A 21504-nucleotide genomic window follows, 5' to 3' on the forward strand; every position below is an offset into this window, starting at 1 on the left:
CGCACACTACTGAGCATCATTTTGGCTTGTTTTAAGGACATTACATCAAAGTTGGATCAGCCTGTAGTGTGTTTTTCCACTTTAATTTTGAGTGTGACTCCAAATCCAGACCTCCATGGGTTAATAAATTTGATTTCCATTGATAATTTTTGTGTGGTTTTGTTGTCAGCACATTCAACTATGTAAAGAACAAAGTATTTAATAAGAATATTTCATTCATTCAGATCTAGGATGTGTTATTTTAGTGTTCCCTTTATTTTTTTGAGCAGTGTATCTGAAAATGGTGAGGAATCACTACAAATCTGCTGCAGCCCGGCTTGCTCGGTACACGCATACCCCTGGAAGGCATGCAGCGTCGCCGGCTGGGGAACCCCTCCACCGGTGTCCCCCAGTCAATCATCCTCCTCTGGTGATGCTTCTGATGATGTGCTGCAAAAAGTGTTGGAAGCCCTGGCGGCTAGCGAATCCCGTCTCTCTGACAAGATCGGCCAGGTAACAGGCTGACCTGACCATAATCCATCACGATATCCAAAAGGTTAGAGAATGGGTCGGGGAAGTCGAGACCCGAACATCCACGCTGGAGGATAAGATCTCTTCGCTTAGCTCCCGAGTTACTGCCATTGATGGTCAGCTGTCCGATATAAAAGGCAAGATGCTGGATATGGAAGGCAGACTGAGGAGGAATAATGTCCGCTTTGTGGGGCTCCCGGAGAAGGAGCAGGGCAATGCCCCAGAGCAGTTCGTTGAATCTTGGCTGAAAACTTATTTTGGGGCTGACTCCTTTACGCCTTTCTTCACAGTTGAACGGGCTCACAGAATCCCTTTCAGGCCACTGCCGCCAGGTGCGCCACCGCGCACACTCATAGCGAAATTTCTCCATTACCGAGATCGGGATGCTGTTCTATCTCTGGCGCGCACCAAGGGTCCCCTGTTGTGGAATGGCTCTAAAATTTCCGTGTTTCCTGACTTTGCGCTGGAGGTGCAAAAGGACCGTGCACAATTTGTTCCGATTAAAAGACGCCTCAGGGAACTTAATCTACAGTATGCAATGCTTTTTCCTTCTAGGCTAAGGGTGGTGGCAGACGGAGAAACAAAATTCTTTGCTACACCTCAGGACGCTGCCCTGTGGCTGGATCGATGGGCCCCGGCCACGCGGGCGCTTGCTGATGATCCTTAATGCCTGATATATTCTTACGTTTAGTCTGGTATTTCTTGCTGATATCCGCGTTGCAGTATGTTACCCAGATAATACTAATTTCCTCTGCTAATGTTTTATTTTTTCACTTCACTGATGTTTATATTTAGGGCTCGGGTGGGGTCTCCTCACTTTTCTTAGGTGAGGGTGGGGGACCTACGCCTTTTGTCTTTGGGTCATTTTATTCATTGCCCTTTTATGTTGGTATAGTTTGTTTTTTCTTTGTTAAAGGGGAACAGTTTATTGGGATAAGGTATGCCTCAGTTCGGGTGGGTATACAGGGAGGGGGGGCAGGATGGGAGGGATTGTATTTTGTTGTTTGTTTTCTTTTTTTCTTTTCTTGCATGTGTTGCAGGTGCTATGGGTTCATTGATCTTTTTAACTTCATCTAGTGTTGGTGCTGTTGGCCTGTCGGGGATACGCGGGACCGATCATATATTTTGTTTTGTCTTGACTTATGGCCTCTAATCAACTTAAATTTCTATCCCGGAATGTCCGGGGGCTGAACGATAAAGTCAAACGTTCACTAGTGCTCCATCACTTTAAACCATAGGTTCTCAAACTCGGTCCTCAGGACCCCACACAGTGCATGTTTTACAGGTCTCCTCACAGAATCGCAAGTGAAATATTTAGCTCCACCTGTGGACCTTTTAAAATGTGTCAGTGAGTAATTAAAACACCTGTGCACCTGCTGGGTTACCTGCAAAACATGCACTGTGTGGGGTCCTGAGGACCGAGTTTGAGAACCTGTGCTTTAAACAATATGGTGCAGATATTATTTGCCTCATGGAGACCCATCTGGTGGGGGCAAAAGTCCTGGCTCTTAAGAAACCATGGGTGGGCTGGGCTTGCCACGCCACCCATACGTCGCATTCACGGGGTGTGTCAATTCTAGTTAGAAGATCGGTCCCGTTTGTCCTTGATCAGGTCCAATTGGACCAGTGCGGCAGATATGTTTTTCTAAAATGTCAAGTTTATTCTATGTCTTTGCTTATCCTGGCTGTTTATATACCGCCCCCTTATTCCCCGGAGGTTCTCAGAAAGGCAGCCGAGTTTATCACGTTATATCCAAATGTTGCCATAGTTTGTCTTGGTGACTTTAATAACGTCATCGACCATGCTCTAGATAGAACTAGACAGTCCCCTGATGCTCCGGTGGTGCGCAGGAGGGACTTTGCGCTGTTGGTGGACAGTCTGGGCTTGGTCGATGCGTGGAGGGTCCGTCATCCTGGCATACGACAGTATACATGCTTTTCTCCTGCCTACTTATCCTTCTCCAGGATAGATTTGGCCCTCACCTCTAAAGGCTTGCTGCCAAGGTTGGTTGATGTTCAGTATGCTACTAGGGGCATATCAGATCATTCCCCGGTAATTCTCTGTTTAGACATGGGAGATGTTAGGGGGGCATGGTTTTGGAGGTTTAATTCCTTTTGGCTGACTCAGATGGGCACCGGTGCGGAGTTGGTGGAGATGTGGGAGGCCTTTTTGCTGGAAAATCAGGGCTCGATGTCTGACACAGTTTTATGGGATGCCTTCAAGGCATATGTCCGTGGCACCCTGATCAAAACAGTGGCTGGCTTGAAATTTGGTTATGCCCAGGGTGAGCGTGACCTTGAGGCAGGATGTAGGAGGCTCGAGGTGCAGTATATGGCTGATGGTCTTGACACTACGAGGGAGAGGTGGTTGCTTGCGCAGGCTGAATGGCGTGATTGCTTGGCTGATAAGGCTAAGTACCGTCTACTTTATGCTCAACATACGTACTATGCAACGGGTGATAGGCCTGGTAGCTTTATGGCAACATTGGTGGGTGCGGACAGGGCATCTAATATGGTGCCTGCAATTTGTACCAATGACAATGTGACTCATTTTAATACTCCCGATATCGTGGGGGACTTTGTAGATTACTATAGACGGCTGTATAGTTATAGGCTTACTCACACTGAGACGGAAATAGAGATGTACTTGGCTATATTCCATTACCCACGCTGTCCCAGGACGCTATAACGTTTTTGGACTCCCCCTTAACGCTGACTGAGGTAGAATCCGCTGTTAACTCTTTTCCTGGAGGGAAGGCCCCGGGTCTTGATGGAATGCCCCTGGAACTTTATAAAAAGCATTTACCTTTTTATGGCCCTAAACTCCTTGATATATATAATTATTTATTTGCGCAGGGGAGGCTGCCTGACTCTATGGCTGAGGCCCTAATTATAGTTCTCCTTAAGCCGGATAAAGACCCAACACGGGTCGAATCTTATCGTCCGATTTCCTTGTTAACAACTGACGTTAAGATTTTAGCTAAAATACTAGCGACAAGGCTTAGCGCTGTGATTCTACAATTGATACATGAGGACCAATCAGGGTTCATGCCGGGCCGGTCCACTTTACCTAATCTACGTAGACTCTATACGCATCTCCAGGCCCCTCACGAGGGGTCCTGCTCCTCAGCTATAGTTTCCCTGGATGATGCTAAGGCGTTTGATTCTGTGGAGTGGGGCTTCTTGTGGGGGACGCTGGATCGATTTGGTATTGGACCTGTTTTTAAAAAGTGGGTCCAACTGCTTTATTATGCACCCCAGGCTAGGGTTTCTGTTAACGGCCACATATCCTCCACTTTCTCTCTACAGAGAGGGACGAGACAGGGTTGCCCGTTGTCCCCGATCCTATTTGCTCTGGCCATAGAGCCCCTGGCCTGTATTGTTAGATCCTCCTCGCGGGTGGTGGGCTTCCGGTTGGGTGGCAGGACAGACAAAATTGCTCTTTATGCAGACGATATTCTGTTGTTTGTACCTGATTACTTTCCCACTATGCCTCATGTCTTGGAAGTAATTTAGACTTTTGGGGGATTCTCTGGTTTGTCCATTAACTGGGACAAGTCCTGTGTCTGTCCGCTTAGATGCCTCTGTCCTGTCTGCCCTCCCGGGGACCTGCCGCTTCGCTGGGTGGACTCCTTTAAATACCTGGGGATATGGGTTACCAACCGGTCCTCGCAATTTGTTGATCTGAATATACGCCCACAAATGGACTATCTACGGTCTCGTGTCAGGGTGTGGAGTAAACTGACACTTACTGTTACGGGTAGGATAAATCTAATTAAAATGGTTGTATTACCTAAAATGCTGTATGTCCTCCAACATTCCCTTGTCTATCTCCCCCAGAGATTATTTGGTATCATAGATGGTCTCTTGTCCTCACTGGTTTGGTCCAACCGTAGAGCTCGGATTAAACTAGATACCATAACTAGACCTCGGGGCTCGGGGGGTCTGGCCCTCCCTAAACTTAGATTCTATTACTTAGCGGCTCAGTTATTCCATCTAATTCCTTGGGTCTCCGACTCATCTGGGGATTTATTAATCTCTACTCTATTACTAGCATCTAAAATCAATTTGTCACCACTCCAGCTCCTACTTAGTGACAATGTTGCACTCCTTAAGATGCCGTTGGTTAAACAAGCGATTATGGTGTGGAGACAGATACATTCTATGTTGGGGGGGGGGGGGGGAGGGATGGGATCCTGACACCCAATCGATGCACACTCGTGCTCTCACTCATTTCACGTCCCTACAAATGGGATCGGTGTGGGGATGCTGGGGTGTTTGTTCCCTCAATCAATTGTACTCCTCGGGCACGTTTATTTCTTTTGGACAAATGCAGACTGAGTTTAATATACCCGCATCCTATTATTATAGATATATTCAGCTTCGCCACGCGTCTCAGTTTAGTGCTGCTCCACCTCTGCTTCGGAAGTCACCGGTTCACCTGCTCCTGACTGATACTCTAAGCTCCGGGACTGTTTCTGTTCTCTACTCCGCTCTGCTCGGTGCCCATCACTCTGACAGTCTCTCACACCTTAAATCTAAATGGGAGGCTGATTTGGGACCGGTCTCCCTAGATGTATGGGAGGAGGCCTTGGGGACTTCACGTACCGCTACCACCTCGGCTCGTTTTCAACAGATACACTTGTTTATATTACACCGAGTCTACATTACTCCCACCCGTCTTGTCAACATAGGGGGACGGAGTGACTCTAAGTGCCCGAAGTGTGCCTCTCTGGACGGTACCTTCTGGCATCTATTGTGGGCCTGTCCGTTAGTGCAGGACTTTTGGCAGGCGGTGATACGGATAATAGCCTCTTTGACGTGTTTACCCCCTTGTGTGTATCCTTGGGGTCATAGATGAGGAGATATTGGATGCTCATTCTAGAAGATATATTCTTAATTTATGCGATTTGGCCAAAGTATTGATAGCACGCTCCTGGATGGCGACTGCGGGCCCTGACATTAATATATGGATCCCGTTAGTGAACTCGGTTGTGTCCCATGAAAAGTTTGTTTACATTTCTAGGAAAGCCCCGGATAAATTTTACAAGATATGGGATAGGTGGTTATCGTCCCCACAATACCGGTGTACCCGAGCTTCTGCCTCGCATTGATATCTGGTCACTTCAGGTACCACCATTGTATGAACAAATGAAAAGAAGTCACGACACTCGTTATGTATAACTTGTAGCTGTTTGCAACTTTATTCATGTTGTTCTGTTGATGCATACAACATTCGTTGGTTTTTTCTTTCTCTGTGTACACATAGTGTATACCTTTTTATTTAATGTTATGGTTTGTCTGTTTGTCTGGAAAAATCAATAAAAACTTATTGAATTTTAAAAAAAGAAATACGATTCAGCAAGCTCATACTACGACTGGATTGCCGTTACCGACGTCGGTAAAGGCCCAGGGCCGTCTTTTCGTATGGGCTCAATGGGCTCTTGCCCAAGGGCCCCAGGAGTATAAGGGCCCTAGCCTGATAGCTGAGGGTCCCCTCTTTCCAGGGGTGCCAGATTTTTGAAAATCGGACCTGGGGAACTGGAAATATCCGACTTATAAGCAGTGGTCCCCATCCAAGCCTGTTAATTGCTATTCCCAGCCAGATATCTCAGGTTCTGTCTGACTTAGAGTTTTTCTGAGGGTATAATCCTAAAGCTGTGACTCTCCCCTTTCGGTGGACACTAACAGCTTGTCTCTACTGTGACCAGAACCAGAGATATCAGCCTTCCATCAGCTGGTCTCTGCATCAGCTCCACACGCCTAATATGCAGTTTTAGATTTTCGTTGGTGAATTGCTCTGGCTCCTGAACTCTGATCCCCAAATCCCCAGTACCTCCTGACAGGTCAGACTCTCTAGATTTTTATCCCATTCAGAAATATATTTTCAGGAACTTGAGATATCTGCAGTCAAGCAAGCTGCCCTCCCACCGGAAAATGATAAATATTAAGCCCACTCCACTATCCACCCATCCCCTACGTATTAAACACCCCCTACCAACCTGGAAGTCATGTACCGGGGCTTCTTCATTCAGCCTAATGCCCCTTCTACAGTTTAGCCCCATCTGTGCAGTAAAGGAGTAATTAGCAGAAATGACTGCTCCAGGTCCTACATGCTGAGTGGCAGATAGAACACCCCCTACCGCCCGCGGGACATCAAATCTGCCGCTGATAGCACCCCCCACCCCTACTGCTGGAGGATGCGTAGGGGGCCCAGTGCATTGCTGTGCCCAGAGGCCTACACTGCTGTTAAGACGGCCCTGTAAAGGCCCACTCCACTAGGAAGGTGGGCTCATCCTGGGCGGCTGCCGGGGGGCTCGGCATTACAACTTTGCCGAGTAGCTCTTGGTCAGGGTCAAACACATTTGCTAAGTTCTACAAGTTTGACACCTTGGCCGATGAGGACCTAAAGTTTGGTCAAACGGTGCTGCAGGGTCATCCGCACTCTCCCGCCCGTACTGGAGCTTTGGTATAGACCCCATGGTCTTGATGTCGTCCCCAGCATCCTCTAGGACGTATGAGAAAATAGGATTTTGATAACCTACCGGTAAATCCTTTTCTCCTAGTCCATAGAGGATGCTGGGTGCCCGTCCCAGTGTGTACTTTATCTGCAGTTTAGTTATTACAGTTACACAAGTTGTGTTATCTTGGTTTCAGCATGTTGGTGCAATTAGTTCATGCCTGTTGGCCTGTGTTATGTTGAATGCCATGTGTGCGGCATGGTTGAGGGTGTGAGTTGGTAGATATCTAGTTAAGTAATTCCTTTAATCGAAATGTCAGTCTCACTGGGCACAGTTCCTACAACTGAGGTCTAGAGGAGGGGCATAGAGGGAGGAGCCAGTTCACACCCAATGAAAAGTCTTTGGAGTGCCCATGTCTCCAGCGGATCCTGTCTATACCCCATGGTCTTGATGTCGTCCCCAGCATTCTCTACGGACTAGGAGAAAAGGATTTACCGGTAGGTTATCAAAATCCTATTATATATATATATATATATATATATATATATATATATAAAATAAGATTTTACTTACCGGTAAATCTATTTCTCGTAGTCCGTAGTGGATGCTGGGGACTCCGTAAGGACCATGGGGAATAGACGGCCTCCGCAGGAGACAGGGCACTCTAAGAAAGAATTAGGACTACTGGTGTGCACTGGCTCCTCCCTCTATGTCTCTCCTCCAGACGTCAGTTAAGGAAACTGTGCCCGGAAGAGCTGACAGTACAAGGAAAGGATTTTAGAATCCAGGGTAAGACTCATACCAGCCACACCAATCACACCGTATAACTTGTGATAACTTACCCAGGTAACAGTATGAACAACAACAGAGCATCAGACAACCTGACGCAACATAACATAACCCTTAGGTAAGCAATAACTATATACAAGTATTGCAGAAGAAGTCCGCACTTGGGACGGGCGCCCAGCATCCACTACGGACTACGAGAAATAGATTTACCGGTAAGTAAAATCTTATTTTCTCTAACGTCCTAGTGGATGCTGGGGACTCCGTAAGGACCATGGGGATTATACCAAAGCTCCCAAACGGGCGGGAGAGTGCGGATGACTCTGCAGCACCGAATGAGCAAACACAAGGTCCTCCTCAGCCAGGGTATCAAACTTGTAGAGTTTTGCAAAAGTGTTTGAACCCGACCAAGTAGCTGCTCGGCAAAGCTGTAATGCCGAGACCCCTCGGGCAGCCGCCCAAGAAGAGCCCACCTTCCTTGTGGAATGGGCTTTTACAGATTTTGGATGCGGCAATCCCGCCGCAGAATGAGCCTGCTGAATCGTGTTACAGATCCAGCGAGCAATAGTTTCGTTTGCAGCAGGAGCACCCAGCTTGTTGGATGCGTACAGAATAAACAGCGAGTCAGTTTTCCTGACTCCAGCCGTTTTGACTACATAAATCTTCAAAGCCCTGACTACATCTAGTAACTTGGAATCCTCCAAGTCACGAATAGCCGCAGGCACCACAATAGGTTGGTTCAAATGAAAAGATGACACCACCTTCGGCAGAAATTGCGGACGAGTCCGTAATTCTGCCCTGTCCATATGGAAAACCAGATAGGGGCTTTTACATGACAAAGCCGCCAATTCTGACACACGCCTAGCCGAAGCTAAGGCCAATAGCATGACCACTTTCCACGTGAGATACTTTAACTCCACGGTCTTAAGTGGCTCAAACCAGTGAGATTTCAGGAAACTCAAAACCACGTTAAGATCCCAAGGTGCCACTGGTGGCACAAAAGGGGGCTGAATATGCAGCACTCCCCTTACAAACGTCTGAACCTCAGGAAGAGAAGCCAGTTCCTTTTGAAAGAAAATGGATAGGGCCGAAATCTGGACCTTTATGGACCCTAATTTAAAGCCCATAGTCACTCCCGACTGTAGGAAGTGAAGGAACCGGCCCAGCTGCAATTCCTCTGTAGGGGCCTTCCTGGCCTCACACCAAACAACATATTTTCGCCATATACGGTGATAATGTTTTGCTGTCACGTCCTTCCTAGCCTTTATCAGCGTAGGAATAACTTAATCCGGAATGCCTTTTTCCGCTAGGATCCGGCGTTCAACCGCCATGCCGTCAAACGCAGCCGCGGTAAGTCTTGGAACAGACAGGGCCCCTGTTGCAACAGATCTTGTCTGAAAGGCAGAGGCCATGGGTCCTCTGTGAGCATTTCTTGCAGTTCCGGGTACCAAGTCCTTCTTGGCCAATCCGGAACAATGAGTATTGTTCTCACTCCTCTTTTTCTTACGATTCTCAGCACCTTGGGTATGAGAGGAAGAGGAGGAAACACATAGACCGACTGGAACACCCACGGTGTTACTAGTGCGTCCACAGCTATCGCCTGAGGGTCTCTTGACCTGGCGCAATACTTTTGTAGCTTTTTGTTGAGGCGGGATACCATCATGTCCACCTGTGGCAGTTCCCATCGATTTGTAATCTGTGTGAAGACTTCCTGATGAAGTCCCCACTCTCCCGGGTGGAGGTCGTGCCTGCTGGGGAAGTCTGCTTCCCAGTTGTCCACTCACGGAATGAACACTGCTGACAGTGCTTGCACGTGATTCTCCGCCCAACGAAGAATCCTGGTGGCTTCTGCCATCGCCACCCTGCTTCTTGTGCCGCCCTGGCGGTTTACATGAGCCACTGCGGTGATGTTGTCTGATTGAATCAGCACCGGTTGGTTTCGAAGCAGAGGCTCCGCTTGACTCAGGGCGTTGTATATGGCCCTTAGTTCCAGGATATTGATGTGCAGACAAGCCTCCTGACTTGACCACAGCCCTTGGAAGTTTCTGAGTGACTGCCCCCCACCCTCGGAGGCTTGCATCCGTGGTCACCAGGACCCAGTCCTGTATGCCGAACCTGCGGCCCTCGAGAAGGTGAGCACTCTGCAGCCACCACAGAAGAGATACCCTGGCCCTGGGGGATAGGGTGATCCGCCGATGCATCTGAAGATGCGATCCGGACCACTTGTCCAACAGATACCACTGAAAGTTCCTTGCATGGAACCTGCCGAAGGGAATGGCTTCGTATGACGCCACCATCTTTCCCAGGACTCGCCTGCATTGATCCCCCGACACCTGTTTTGGTTTTAAGAGGTCTCTGACCAGAGTCACGAGCTCCTGGGCCTTCTCCTTCGGGAGAAACACCTTCTTCTGGTCTGTGTCCAGGATCATGCCCAGGAAGGGCAGTCTCGTCGTAGGAATCAGCTGCGACTTTGGAATATTCAGAATCCAGCCGTGCTGTTGTAACACCTCCCGAGAGTGTGCTACGCTGATCAGCAACTGCTCTCTGGACTTCGCCTTTATGAGGAGATCGTCCAAGTATGGGATAATTGTGACTCCTTGCTTTCGCAGGAGCACCATCATTTCCGCCATTACCTTGGTAAATATTCTCTGTGCCGTGGACAGACCAAACGGCAACGTCTGGAATTGGTAATGACAGTCCTGTACCACAAATCTGAGGTACTCCTGATGAGGTGGATAAATGGGGACATGCAGGTAAGCATCCTTTATGTCCAGAGACACCATAAAATCCCCCTCTTCCAGGCTTGCGATGACCGCTCTCAGCGATTCCATCTTGAACTTGAACCTTTTCAGGTAAATGTTCAGGGATTTTAAATTCAATATGGGTCTGACCGAACCGTCCGGTTTCGGAACCACAAACATTGTGGAATAGTAACCCCTTCCCTGTTGAGGGAGGGGAACCTGTACCACCACCTGCTGGAGATATCATTTGTGAATTGCCGCTAACACTACTTCCCTTTCTATGGGGGAAGCTGGCAGGGCCGATTTTAGGTAACGGTGAGGGGGCATCACTTCGAATTCCAGCTTGTATCCCTGAGACACAATCTGTATAGCCCAGGGATCCACCTGTGAGCGAACCCACTGGTGGCTGAAATTTCAGAGACGCGCCCCCACCGCTCCTAGCTCCACCTGTGGAGCCCCAGCGTCATGCGGTGGATTTTGTGGAAGCCGGGGAGGACTTCTGTTCTTGGGAACTAGCTGTATTGTGCAGCTTCTTTCCTCTTCCCCTGCCTCTGGCAAGAAAAGACGCACCTGGACTTTCTTGCCTCTGTGCGATCGAAAGGACTGCATTTGGTAATACGGTGCTTTCTTAGGTTGTGAGGGAATATATGGCAAAAAATTTGACTTCCCAGCCGTAGCTGTGGAAACTAGGTCCGAGAGACCGTCCCCAAACAATTCCTCACCCTTATAAGGTAAAACCTCCATGTGCTTTATTGAGTCGGCATCACCTGTCCATTGCCACGTCCACAGGACCCTTCTGGCAGAAATTGACATTGCATTTATTCTAGAGCCCAGTAGGCAAATGTCTCTCTGGGCATCCCTCATATATAGGACAGCGTCTTTTATATGCCCCAGGGTCAGTAATATAGTATCCTTGTCCAAGGTATCAAGTTCCTCAGACAGAGTATCTGTCCATGCTGCTACAGCACTACACATCCAGGCCGACGCAATTGCCGGCCTTAGTATGTTACCTGAATGTGTATAAACGGACTTCAGGATACCTTCCTGCTTCCTATCCGCAGGATCTTTTAGGGAGGCCGTATCCTGTGACGGCAGGACCACCTTCTTAGATAAGCGTGTCAAAGCTTTGTCTACCCTAGGGGAGGATTCCTAGCGTAACCTGTCCGTTGGCGGGAAAGGATACGCCATAAGTAACCGTTTGGAAATCTGCACTTTCCTATCAGGAGAATCCCAAGCTTTTTCACATAACTCATTTAACTCATGTGAAGGGGGAAAAGTCACTTCTTGCCTTTTTTCCCCAAACATATAAACCCTCTTGTCAGGGACCGGGTTTACCTCTGAAATGTGCAATACATCCTTCATTGCTATAATCATGTAGCGGATGGCTTTAGCCATTTTAGTCTGCAACTTTGCATCATCGCCATCGACACTGGAGTCAGAATTCGTGTCGATATCTGTGTCAACAATCTGGGATAGTGGGCGCTTCTGAGGCCCTGACGGCCTCTGCGCTGTAGGATCAGGCATGGGTTGAGACCCTGACTGTCCCAAGGCTTCAGCTTTATCCAACCTTTTATGCAAGGAGTTTACATTATCATTTAACACCTTCCACATATCCATCCAATCCGGTGTCGGCGCCGTCGGCGGCGACCCCACATTCATCTGCACCTGCTCTGCTCCCACATAGCCTTCCTCGTCAAACATGTCGACACAATCGTACCGACACACCACACACACAGGGGATGCTCTATTTGAGGACAGAACCCCCACAAGGCCTTTTGGAGAGACAGAGAGAGAGTATGCCAGCACACACCCCAGCGCTATATAACCCAGGAATTACACAGTAACTTAGTGTTTACCCAGTAGCTGCTGTATTAGTGATTTTGCGCTAAATTTATGTGCCCCCCCCTCTCTTTTTACCGTCTTTCTACCGTGATTCTGCAGGGGAGAGCCTGGGGAGCTTCCTCTCAGCGGAGCTGTGGAGAGAAAATGGCGCTGGTGAGTGCTGAGGAATAAGCCCCGCCCCCCTCAGCGGCGGGCTTCTGTCCCGCGATTTTGTGTAAAATAATGGCGGGGGCTCATGCATATATACAGTGCCCAGCTGTATATATGCTCTATTTTGGCAGGAGGTACTCAATTGCTGCCCAGGGCGCCCCCCCCCCCCCCCCTGCACCCTGCACCCTACAGTGACCGGAGTGTGCGGGTTTAATGTGGGAGCAATGGCGCACAGCTGCAGTGCTGTGCGCTACCTCATATGAAGACAGGAGTCTTCTGCCGCCGATTTTGAAGTCTTCTTGCTTCTCTCGCCGGCTTCTGTCTTCTGGCTCTGCGAGGGGGACGGCGGCGCGCCTCCGGGATTGGACGACCAAGGGTGAGTTCCTGTGTTCGATCCCTCTGGAGCTAATGGTGTCCAGTAGCCTAAGAAGCACGACCTATCCGCAGTTAGTAGGTTTGCTTCTCTCCCCTCAGTCCCACGTAGCAGAGAGTCTGTTGCCAGCAGATCTCTCTGAAAATAAAAAATCCTAATAAAATACTTTCTTATTAGCAAGCTCAGGAGAGCTCACTAAAGTGCACCCAGCTCTGTCCGGGCACAGATTCTAACTGATGTCTGGAGGAGGGACATAGAGGGAGGAGCCAGTGCACACCAGTAGTCCTAATTCTTTCTTAGAGTGCCCTGTCTCCTGCGGAGCCCGTCTATCCCCCATGGTCCTTACGGAGTCCCCAGCATCCACTAGGACGTTAGAGAAATATATATATATATTTAATATATACGCAGCCTGAATTTTAAATAAATATAAAAGGGCTTACTGCTTTGTGCTTAGCGCTGGCCTGGTCCACCTTTATAGTTTTAAAGCTTTGCTGTGAGGGCTAGAAGTGAGGTGGCTCTGCCTCAGTGGTGGTGCAGTGGCCGGGGTCCGGAGTCTGCTGCCTGACTCCGCAAAGGACCATGGGAGGAGGAGCTGCAACGACCGTGAATGCGCAGCAGCCCTCCACCCAGAGCGGTGGCCATCTTTGTTAAGGGCAGCCCACGCTGGAATCCCCAGACTGCCCCTCACCATAATCATTTTTTACATTAATCCTTCCTGACCGGACGATGGGCACGGCGGCGGGGGCTTCTCACTTCTGAGGCAGACTCAGGAATGAGCACTGATCAGTGTGCTACAGGCGTGGTGTGTGGGGGGTGCCGGATATTTGGGGGTGCCTGTGCGATTTCTCCAATTTTCATGTAGATTTTTTGTAAACTTAGGCCCAAATGTATTTAAGCCTTAAAAAGTGATAAAGTGGAGAAGGATTAAGGAGCAGATTTATTAAGCTCCGTGAAGTGATAAAGTGGAATGTGATAAAGGACCAGCCAATCAGATCCTAACTGCCATGTCACAGGCTGGGTTTGAAAAATAACAGTTAGGAGCTGACTGGCTGGTCCTTTATCACCCACCACTTTATTACTTCACCAAGCTTAATAAATCTGCCCCTAAGAGTGATAAAGTACCAGCCAATCAGCTTCCTAACTGCTATGTCACAGGCTGTGTTTGAAAAATGACAGAAAGCTGATTGGCTGGCACTTTATCACTCTTTCCCGTGTAAACATTATCACTTTTTCAGGCTTAAAACATTTGGGACATTGGGGCAGATGTACAGTATTCAACCTGGAGAAGGGAGAAAGAAGTGATAAAGCAGTGACAAATGGAAGGTGATAACACACAAGCCAGTCAGCTCCTGTCATTTTTCAAATCCGTAATGATTGGCTGGTGCGTTATCACCTCGCGCTTATCACTTCTCCAGGTTAATACATCTGCCCCATTGTTTGAATATTAGCAGATTGTATGGAGGCAATTTACATGCAGGTACTGTGTGTGGACAGCAGGGGGTGCACCACCAGTTTACCTGTGCACCACAGGCTTGCTGTGTATGGACGGAAGCTTCATAATTGGAGCCGTCCTGGATTATCCTGTTTTGTGCTTAGCTCCTCCCCTCCTCCTTCCTGGTCATCCTGTCACATGCCTGTTGTTAGACGCCGTGTGAGTGTTTGTACTTGGAGTTGGATGAGAAAGTCTCTGACATGCAGCAAGTCCTGCCCCTGTGTCACTTGCATTGTGCTTCTTACAGCAGGAGCACTAATTACTTACTACCAGCTGTGCTGTGCAGCTCCCCCGAGTATAACTATGGACAGGAGGAGACATGGTAAGCAGTACATAGAGATAGTGATCTGCACATTCACAGTACACTGTAGATGCCGTGCAGACAGATCAGCGGCTTTCCCTGCTCTCTGGATCAGCTCTTTCTAAATATAACTTCTGCTGCATTCAGATCGCAAATGCCGGATCCTACCCGGTAAGAGAAATGTGTACTTACCGGGTGGGATCCGGCATTTGCGCTCCGTTGCTGGCTTTCCGACCCGGCAATATACCGGGTCGGTTGCCATAGCAGCGGAGGGCGCAGCAGCAGCAGGGGCGGGGGTGGAGGCGGCGCTGGGAGATGAGCTCATCTCCTGCGCCGCCTCTCCCTATGCTGTGAATGGGAGCCGTGTCGCATCGGAACGGCTCCCATTCACACTGCGCCTGACCCGGTGATCAACCCGGTAATAACCCTTCTTTTTTACCGGTTTGAATTACCGGGTCAGGCGACCCGCTAATTCTGAAAAGGAGCTTTCACATCGCATACTGACCCGTTTCGACACGGCAATATGCCGTGTCGATACCGGGTTTTTAGTGCGATGTGAAAGGGGTAAGGGAGCTAGAAATAGTATGTTGTTACCTGCACCTGAATCCTGCAGTGTTCCGTAGTAATCTCCAAGCAGAGCTGTGCTGCTTCCCAGCAGTATACTTATTTATTTACTCTGTATACTTTTAGTGCTGTGTTACCTGCATCCCTAGTATACACCTATAGTATGCACCCTTTCAGTCCTGAGTGTTACCGGCGTCTCTAATATACACCCTCCCAGTGCTGTGTGTTACCTGCATTCCTAGTATACACCCTTTCAGTCCTGAGTGTTACCGGCGTCTCTAATATACAGTACACCCTTCCAGTGCCAACTGTTACCTGCGTTCCTAGTATACACCCTTCCAGTGATGATTGTTACCAAAGTCGATTGTATACACGCTTCCAGTGCTGAGTGTTACAGACATCTCTAGTATACACCCTTCTAGTGCCGAGTTTTACCGGTGTCTAATATACACCCTTCCAGTGCTGAGTGTTGCCGGCATCTCTAGTATATACCCTTCCAGTGCCGAGTGTTACCTGCATTTCTAGTATATACCCTTACAGTGCTGAGTGTTACAGACACCTCTAGTATACACCCTTCCAGTGCTGAGTGTTACCGGTGTCTCTAATATACACTCTTCCAGTGCTGATTGTTACCGAAGTTGCTAGTATACACCCTTCCAGTGCCAAGTGTTAACGGTGTCTCTAGTATACACCCTTCCAGTGCCGAGTCTTACCGGCATCCCTAGTAGACACCCTTTCAGTGCCGAGTGTTACCTGCATTCCTACTATACACCCAACCAGTGCTGAGTGTTACAGACACCTCTAGTATACACCATTCCAGTCCTTAGTGTTACCAGTATTTCTAATATACACCCTTCCAGTGCTGTGTGTTACCTGCATTCCTAGTATACACCCTTTCAGTCCTGAGTGTTACCGGCGTCTCTAATATACAGTACACCCTTCCAGTGCCAACTGTTACCTGCGTTCCTAGTATACACCCTTCCAGTGATGATTGTTACCAAAGTCGATTGTATACACGCTTCCAGTGCTGAGTGTTACAGACATCTCTAGTATACACCCTTCTAGTGCCGAGTTTTACCGGTGTCTAATATACACCCTTCCAGTGCTGAGTGTTGCCGGCATCTCTAGTATATACCCTTCCAGTGCCGAGTGTTACCTGCATTTCTAGTATATACCCTTACAGTGCTGAGTGTTACAGACACCTCTAGTATACACCCTTCCAGTGCTGAGTGTTACCGGTGTCTCTAATATACACTCTTCCAGTGCTGATTGTTACCGAAGTTGCTAGTATACACCCTTCCAGTGCCAAGTGTTAACGGTGTCTCTAGTATACACCCTTCCAGTGCCGAGTCTTACCGGCATCCCTAGTAGACACCCTTCCAGTGCCGAGTGTTACCTGCATTCCTAGTATACACCCAACCAGTGCTGAGTGTTACAGACACCTCTAGTATACACCATTCCAGTCCTTAGTGTTACCAGTATTTCTAATATACACCCTTCCAGTGCTGAGTGTTACCTACATCCCTAGTATACACCCTTCCAGTAATGATTGTTACCGAAGTAGATTGTATACACCCTTCCAGTGCTGAGTGTTACAGACACTTCTAGTATACACCCTTCCAGTGCCAAGTGTTACCAGTATCTCTAATATACACCCTTCCAGTGCTGAGTGTTATCTGCATCTTTAGTACATACCCTTCCAGTGCCGAGTGTTACCTGCATCCCTAGTATATACCCTTCCAGTGCTGAGTGTTACAGACACCTCTAGTATACACCCTTCCAGTGTAGAGTGTTACCAGTGTCTCTAATATACACCCTTGAAGTGCTGAGTGTTACCTACATCCCTAGTATACACTCTTCCAGTGCTGAGTGTTACCGGTGTCTCTAGTATACACCCTTCCAGTGCTGAGTTACTGGAAAGGTGTATATTAGAGATGCTGGTAACACTCAGCACTGGAAGTGTGTATACTAGAGACACCGGTAACACTCAGCACTGGAAGGGTGTATACTAGAGGTGTCTAAGGGTGTGTACACACGGTGAGATTTGTGCTATGCCCGATTCTCACCACGTGACGGGCCGGGTCGGCACTTAGCCAGTATCGCAAGAACATAATGAGTGTGCTTGCGATACTTGCTATGTGCGATTTTGGCTAAGTCCTGATTTTGACTATCTCTTCTATAGAGATAGCCAAAATTTACTTGCCTGCACAGTCTATTTTTTCTTTCGATGCCGACTGCGCATCGGCATCGAATCGGGATCGCAAGGTGACTGTCACCTTGCGATCTGCACTAACTTTTCTTCCGATTCTGACTATATAGTCAGAATCGGAAGAAAAAAATCTCACCGTGTGTACACACCCTAACACTCAGCACTGTAAGGGTGTATACTAGGAATGCAGGTAACATTCCACACTAGAAGGGTGTATATTAGAGACGCCGGTAACACTCGGCACTGGAAGGGTGTATACTAGAGGTGTCTGTAACCCCAAGCACTGGAAGGGTGTATACTAGGAATGCAGATAACACTCGATACTGTAAAGGTGTATATTAGAGATGCCGGTATCGAGTGTTACCTGCATTCCTAGTATACACCCTTCCAGTGCTTGGGGTTACAGACACCTCTAGTATACACCCTTCTACTGCTGAGTGTTACCGGCGTCTCTAATATACACCCTTCCAGTGCTGAGTGTTACCGGTGTCTCTAATATACACCTTTCCAGTGCTAGTTGTTGCCGGTGTCTCTAGTATACACCCTTCCAGTGCTGAATGTCACGACGTCTCTAGTATACACCCTTCCAGTGCTGAGTGTTACCGGGGTCTCTAGTTTACACCCTTCCAGTAATGGTTGTTACCAAAGTCGACACGTTTTCAGTGCTGAGTGTTACAAATACCTCTAGTATACACCCGTCCAGTGCCGAGTGTTACCGGCGTCTCTAATATACACCCTTCTTGTGTGGAATGTTACCTGCATTCCTAGTATACACCCTTCCAGTGCTGAGTGTTACCAGTGTCTCTAGTATACAACACCATACTTGCCTACGCTCCCTCATTCTGCAGGAGACTCCCTGAAATAGAAGCAATCTCCCTGACTCCCTGAATAGTCTAGTAATCTCCCTGATTGCACCTTAACCTCATTATGCAGCAGTTACACTCTTGGGGGGGGGGGGGAATAAATCACAGATACAGTACATACATTCAAATGGGAACATCAATGCCATTTCCCTGCATTGGTTATAAGACACAATGATCCCTATGGCTACAAGCATTTTAAATAAAGTTTCTCTGACGTCCTAGTGGATGCTGGGTACTCCGTAAGGACCATGGGGTATAGACGGGCTCCGCAGGAGACTGGGCACTCTTAAAAGAAAGATTAGGTACTATATCTGGTGTGCACTGGCTCCTCCCTCCATGCCCCTTCTCCAGACCTCAGTTAGTATCTGTGCCTGGCCAGAGCTGGATGCACCCTAGGGGCTCTCCTGAGCTTCCTAGAAAAGAAAGTATTTGTTAGGTTTTTTATTTTCAGTGAGATCTGCTGGCAACAGACTCACTGCTACGTGGGACTGAGGCGAGAGAAGCGAACCTACCTGCTTGCAGCTAGCTTGGGCTTCTAAGGCTACTGGACACCATTAGCTCCAGAGGGATCGAACACGGGCCCAGTCCTCGGTCGTCCGGTCCCGGAGCCGCGCCGCCGTCCCCCTTGCAGAGCCAGAAGAACGAAGAGAAGTTGAAAATCGGCGGCTGAAGACTCCGGTCTTCATTAAGGTAGCACACAGCACTGCAGCTGTGCGCCATTGCTCCCTTAGCACACCACACACTCCGGTCACTGATGGGTGCAGGGCGCTGGGGGGGGGCGCCCTGGGCAGCAATTAGATTACCTTACTTGGCGAAAAGCACATAATACAGTCTGATAAACTGTATATGTGCATTAACCCCCGCCATTAAAGTACATAAAAGGACAGAAGCCCGCCGCTGAGGGGGCCGGGCCTTCTTCCTCAGCACACCGGCGCCATTTTCTCTTCACAGCTCAGCTGGAAGGAAGCTCCCCAGGCTCTCCCCTGCAGTATCCTGGTACACAAAGGGTAAAAAAGAGAGGGGGGGCACATAAATTTAGGCGCAAAACTGTGTATATAAGCTGCTATAGGAGAAAAATCACTCAGGATAGTGTACATCCCTGTATTATATAGCGCTGTGGTGTGTGCTGGCATACTCTCTCTCTGTCTCTCCAAAGGGCCTGGTGGGGGAACTGTCTTCAAATAGAGCATCCCCTGTGTGTTTGGTGTGTCGGTACGCGTGTGTCGACATGTCTGAGGTAAAAGGCTCCTGTAAGGAGGTGATAGAGCGGATATGTGTGTGGGAGGGTGTCTCCGTCGACAACGCCGGCACCTGATGGATATGTGTAAGTGCTGAAGTAAAATTATTGCACAAAAGGTTAGGGAACAGAAAGGAAATCTACCCTAGTCTGTCCCTATGTCACAGAGTCCTTCAGAGTCTCTCTATGTTCACTATCCAAAATAACAAAGTATCGACACGGAGTTTAACTCCACTGTCGACTACGATAATGCAAAGTTACAGCCAAGAGGGCTAAAAGATATTCAATATATGATTATTGAAATAAAAGATGATTTGCATATCACTGATGACTCATCTGTCCCTGACACGAGAGTACACATGTTAAGGGGAAGAATGCTGAGGTAAATTTCCCTCCTCTCATGAGGAAAAAGAGCGGGAATCTCCAGACAAGAGACGGCAGCTTCCCACAAGAGAATTCTCTGGCTGTATCCTTTCCCCACTAGGGCCAGGATGTGTTGAGAATCTTCCCCTTGGGTGTCCTGTTTGCACTAGCTATTCTCAGGGATCCTGCAGATAGTGTGCACATTCTAGTATACTACCCAGACCGGCGATTGTGTCGGCATGGGTTTATAGCGCTGTGGCAGCGTGGACAGGTACCTTATCAGCAGAGATTGAGACCCTAGTATGCATATAACTATTTTAAGATGCTGTCTTAAGTGATAGATATATAATTATAAAGCATGCCCAAAGGGACATGAGTATACTGGGTCCTAGAGACAAAAGCTATGTCGATTTCTGCTTGACGTGTCCTGTAGAATATACATTGGACAGATGATGCCGACTTAAGAGGCATATGGAAGGCTGAAGATTGTGTGGAGAAAGGTTCTCGGGCCTGGTCTCCACAGCTATAGCTGGTAATTCTGATATTTTGCCTTATATTCCTGCACAGCCTAGGAAAGCACGACATTATTAAATGCAGCTTTTCGAATAAAGAAACAAGAAAGTCTTGTCAGAGCCAGGGGCAGAGGAAAGAAGCTGTACAACACAGCTAGTCCCCAGGAACAGAAGTCCTCCCCGGCCTCTACAAAAATCCACCGCATGTCGCTGGGGCTCCACAGGCGGAGCTAGGCCCGGTGGGGACACGCCTTCGTAAGTTCAGCCACAAGTGGGTTCACTCCCTGTTAGATCCCTGGGCAATAGAAATTGTATCGCAGGGATACAGGCTGGACTGTGAGAAGATGCCCCCTCACCGGGGACCCGGCGGGCTTCCCCCCAAGTGAGGGAGCCAGTGTTAACTGCAATTCGTAAATTGTATCTTCAACAGGTGGTGGTCAAGGGTCCCCTCCTTCAACAAGAGGGTGTTATTATTCGACCATGTTATAATCCCGAAACCAGACGGTTCGGTTAGACCCATATTGTATTAAAATTAGAGATGAGCGGGTTCGGTTTCTCTGAATCCGAACCCGCACGAACTTCATGTTTTTTTTCACGGGTCCGAGCGACTCGGATCTTCCCGCCTTGCTCGGTTAACCCGAGCGCGCCCGAACGTCATCATGACGCTGTCGGATTCTCGCGAGACTCGGATTCTATATAAGGAGCCGCGCGTCGCCGCCATTTTCACACGTGCATTGAGATTGATAGGGAGAGGACGTGGCTGGCGTCCTCTCCATTTAGATTAGGAGAGAGAGAGAGAGATTGACCTGAGGCTGATACTGTAGAAGAGAGTGCAGAGTTTAGTGACTGACCACAGTGACCACCAGCAGTGCAGTTGTTTTATTTAATATATCCGTTCTCTGCCTGAAAAAAACGGTACACACAGTGACTCAGTCACATACCATATCTGTGTGCACTGCTCAGCCCAGTGTGCTGCATGCCTGCATCATCTATGTATATATTATATATCTGACTGTGCTCAGCTCACACAGCTTATAATTGTGGGGGAGACTGGGGAGCACTGCAGTGCCAGTTATAGGTTATAGCAGGAGCCAGGAGTA

At 48.5% G+C, this 21504-nt stretch overlaps 1 protein-coding gene across 7 annotated transcripts in view; it reads left to right on the top strand.

The window, feature by feature from the left end:
* The first annotated feature begins 14448 nt into the window (after nucleotides 1–14448).
* FAM151B (family with sequence similarity 151 member B) overlaps nucleotides 14449–21504 on the top strand; it is a 184594-nt gene continuing 177538 nt past the window's right edge. For 4 of the 7 annotated variants that reach the window (XR_010245896.1, XR_010245902.1, XR_010245908.1 and 1 more), the window contains exon 1: nucleotides 14453–14677. Coding sequence is in view for 4 of the 7 variants with exons in the window: in XM_063963912.1 (XP_063819982.1) it covers nucleotides 14494–14677 (184 nt within the window). In the remaining 3 variants the exon portion in view is untranslated. Of the gene's footprint in view, nucleotides 14678–21504 lie in introns of all 7 variants that reach the window. The other 3 variants (XM_063963911.1, XM_063963909.1, XM_063963910.1) reach the window with 3 other exon arrangements.

This window comes from Pseudophryne corroboree, chromosome 1 (assembly GCF_028390025.1).
Source record: "Pseudophryne corroboree isolate aPseCor3 chromosome 1, aPseCor3.hap2, whole genome shotgun sequence".
Taxonomy (NCBI): Eukaryota; Metazoa; Chordata; class Amphibia; order Anura; family Myobatrachidae; genus Pseudophryne; species Pseudophryne corroboree.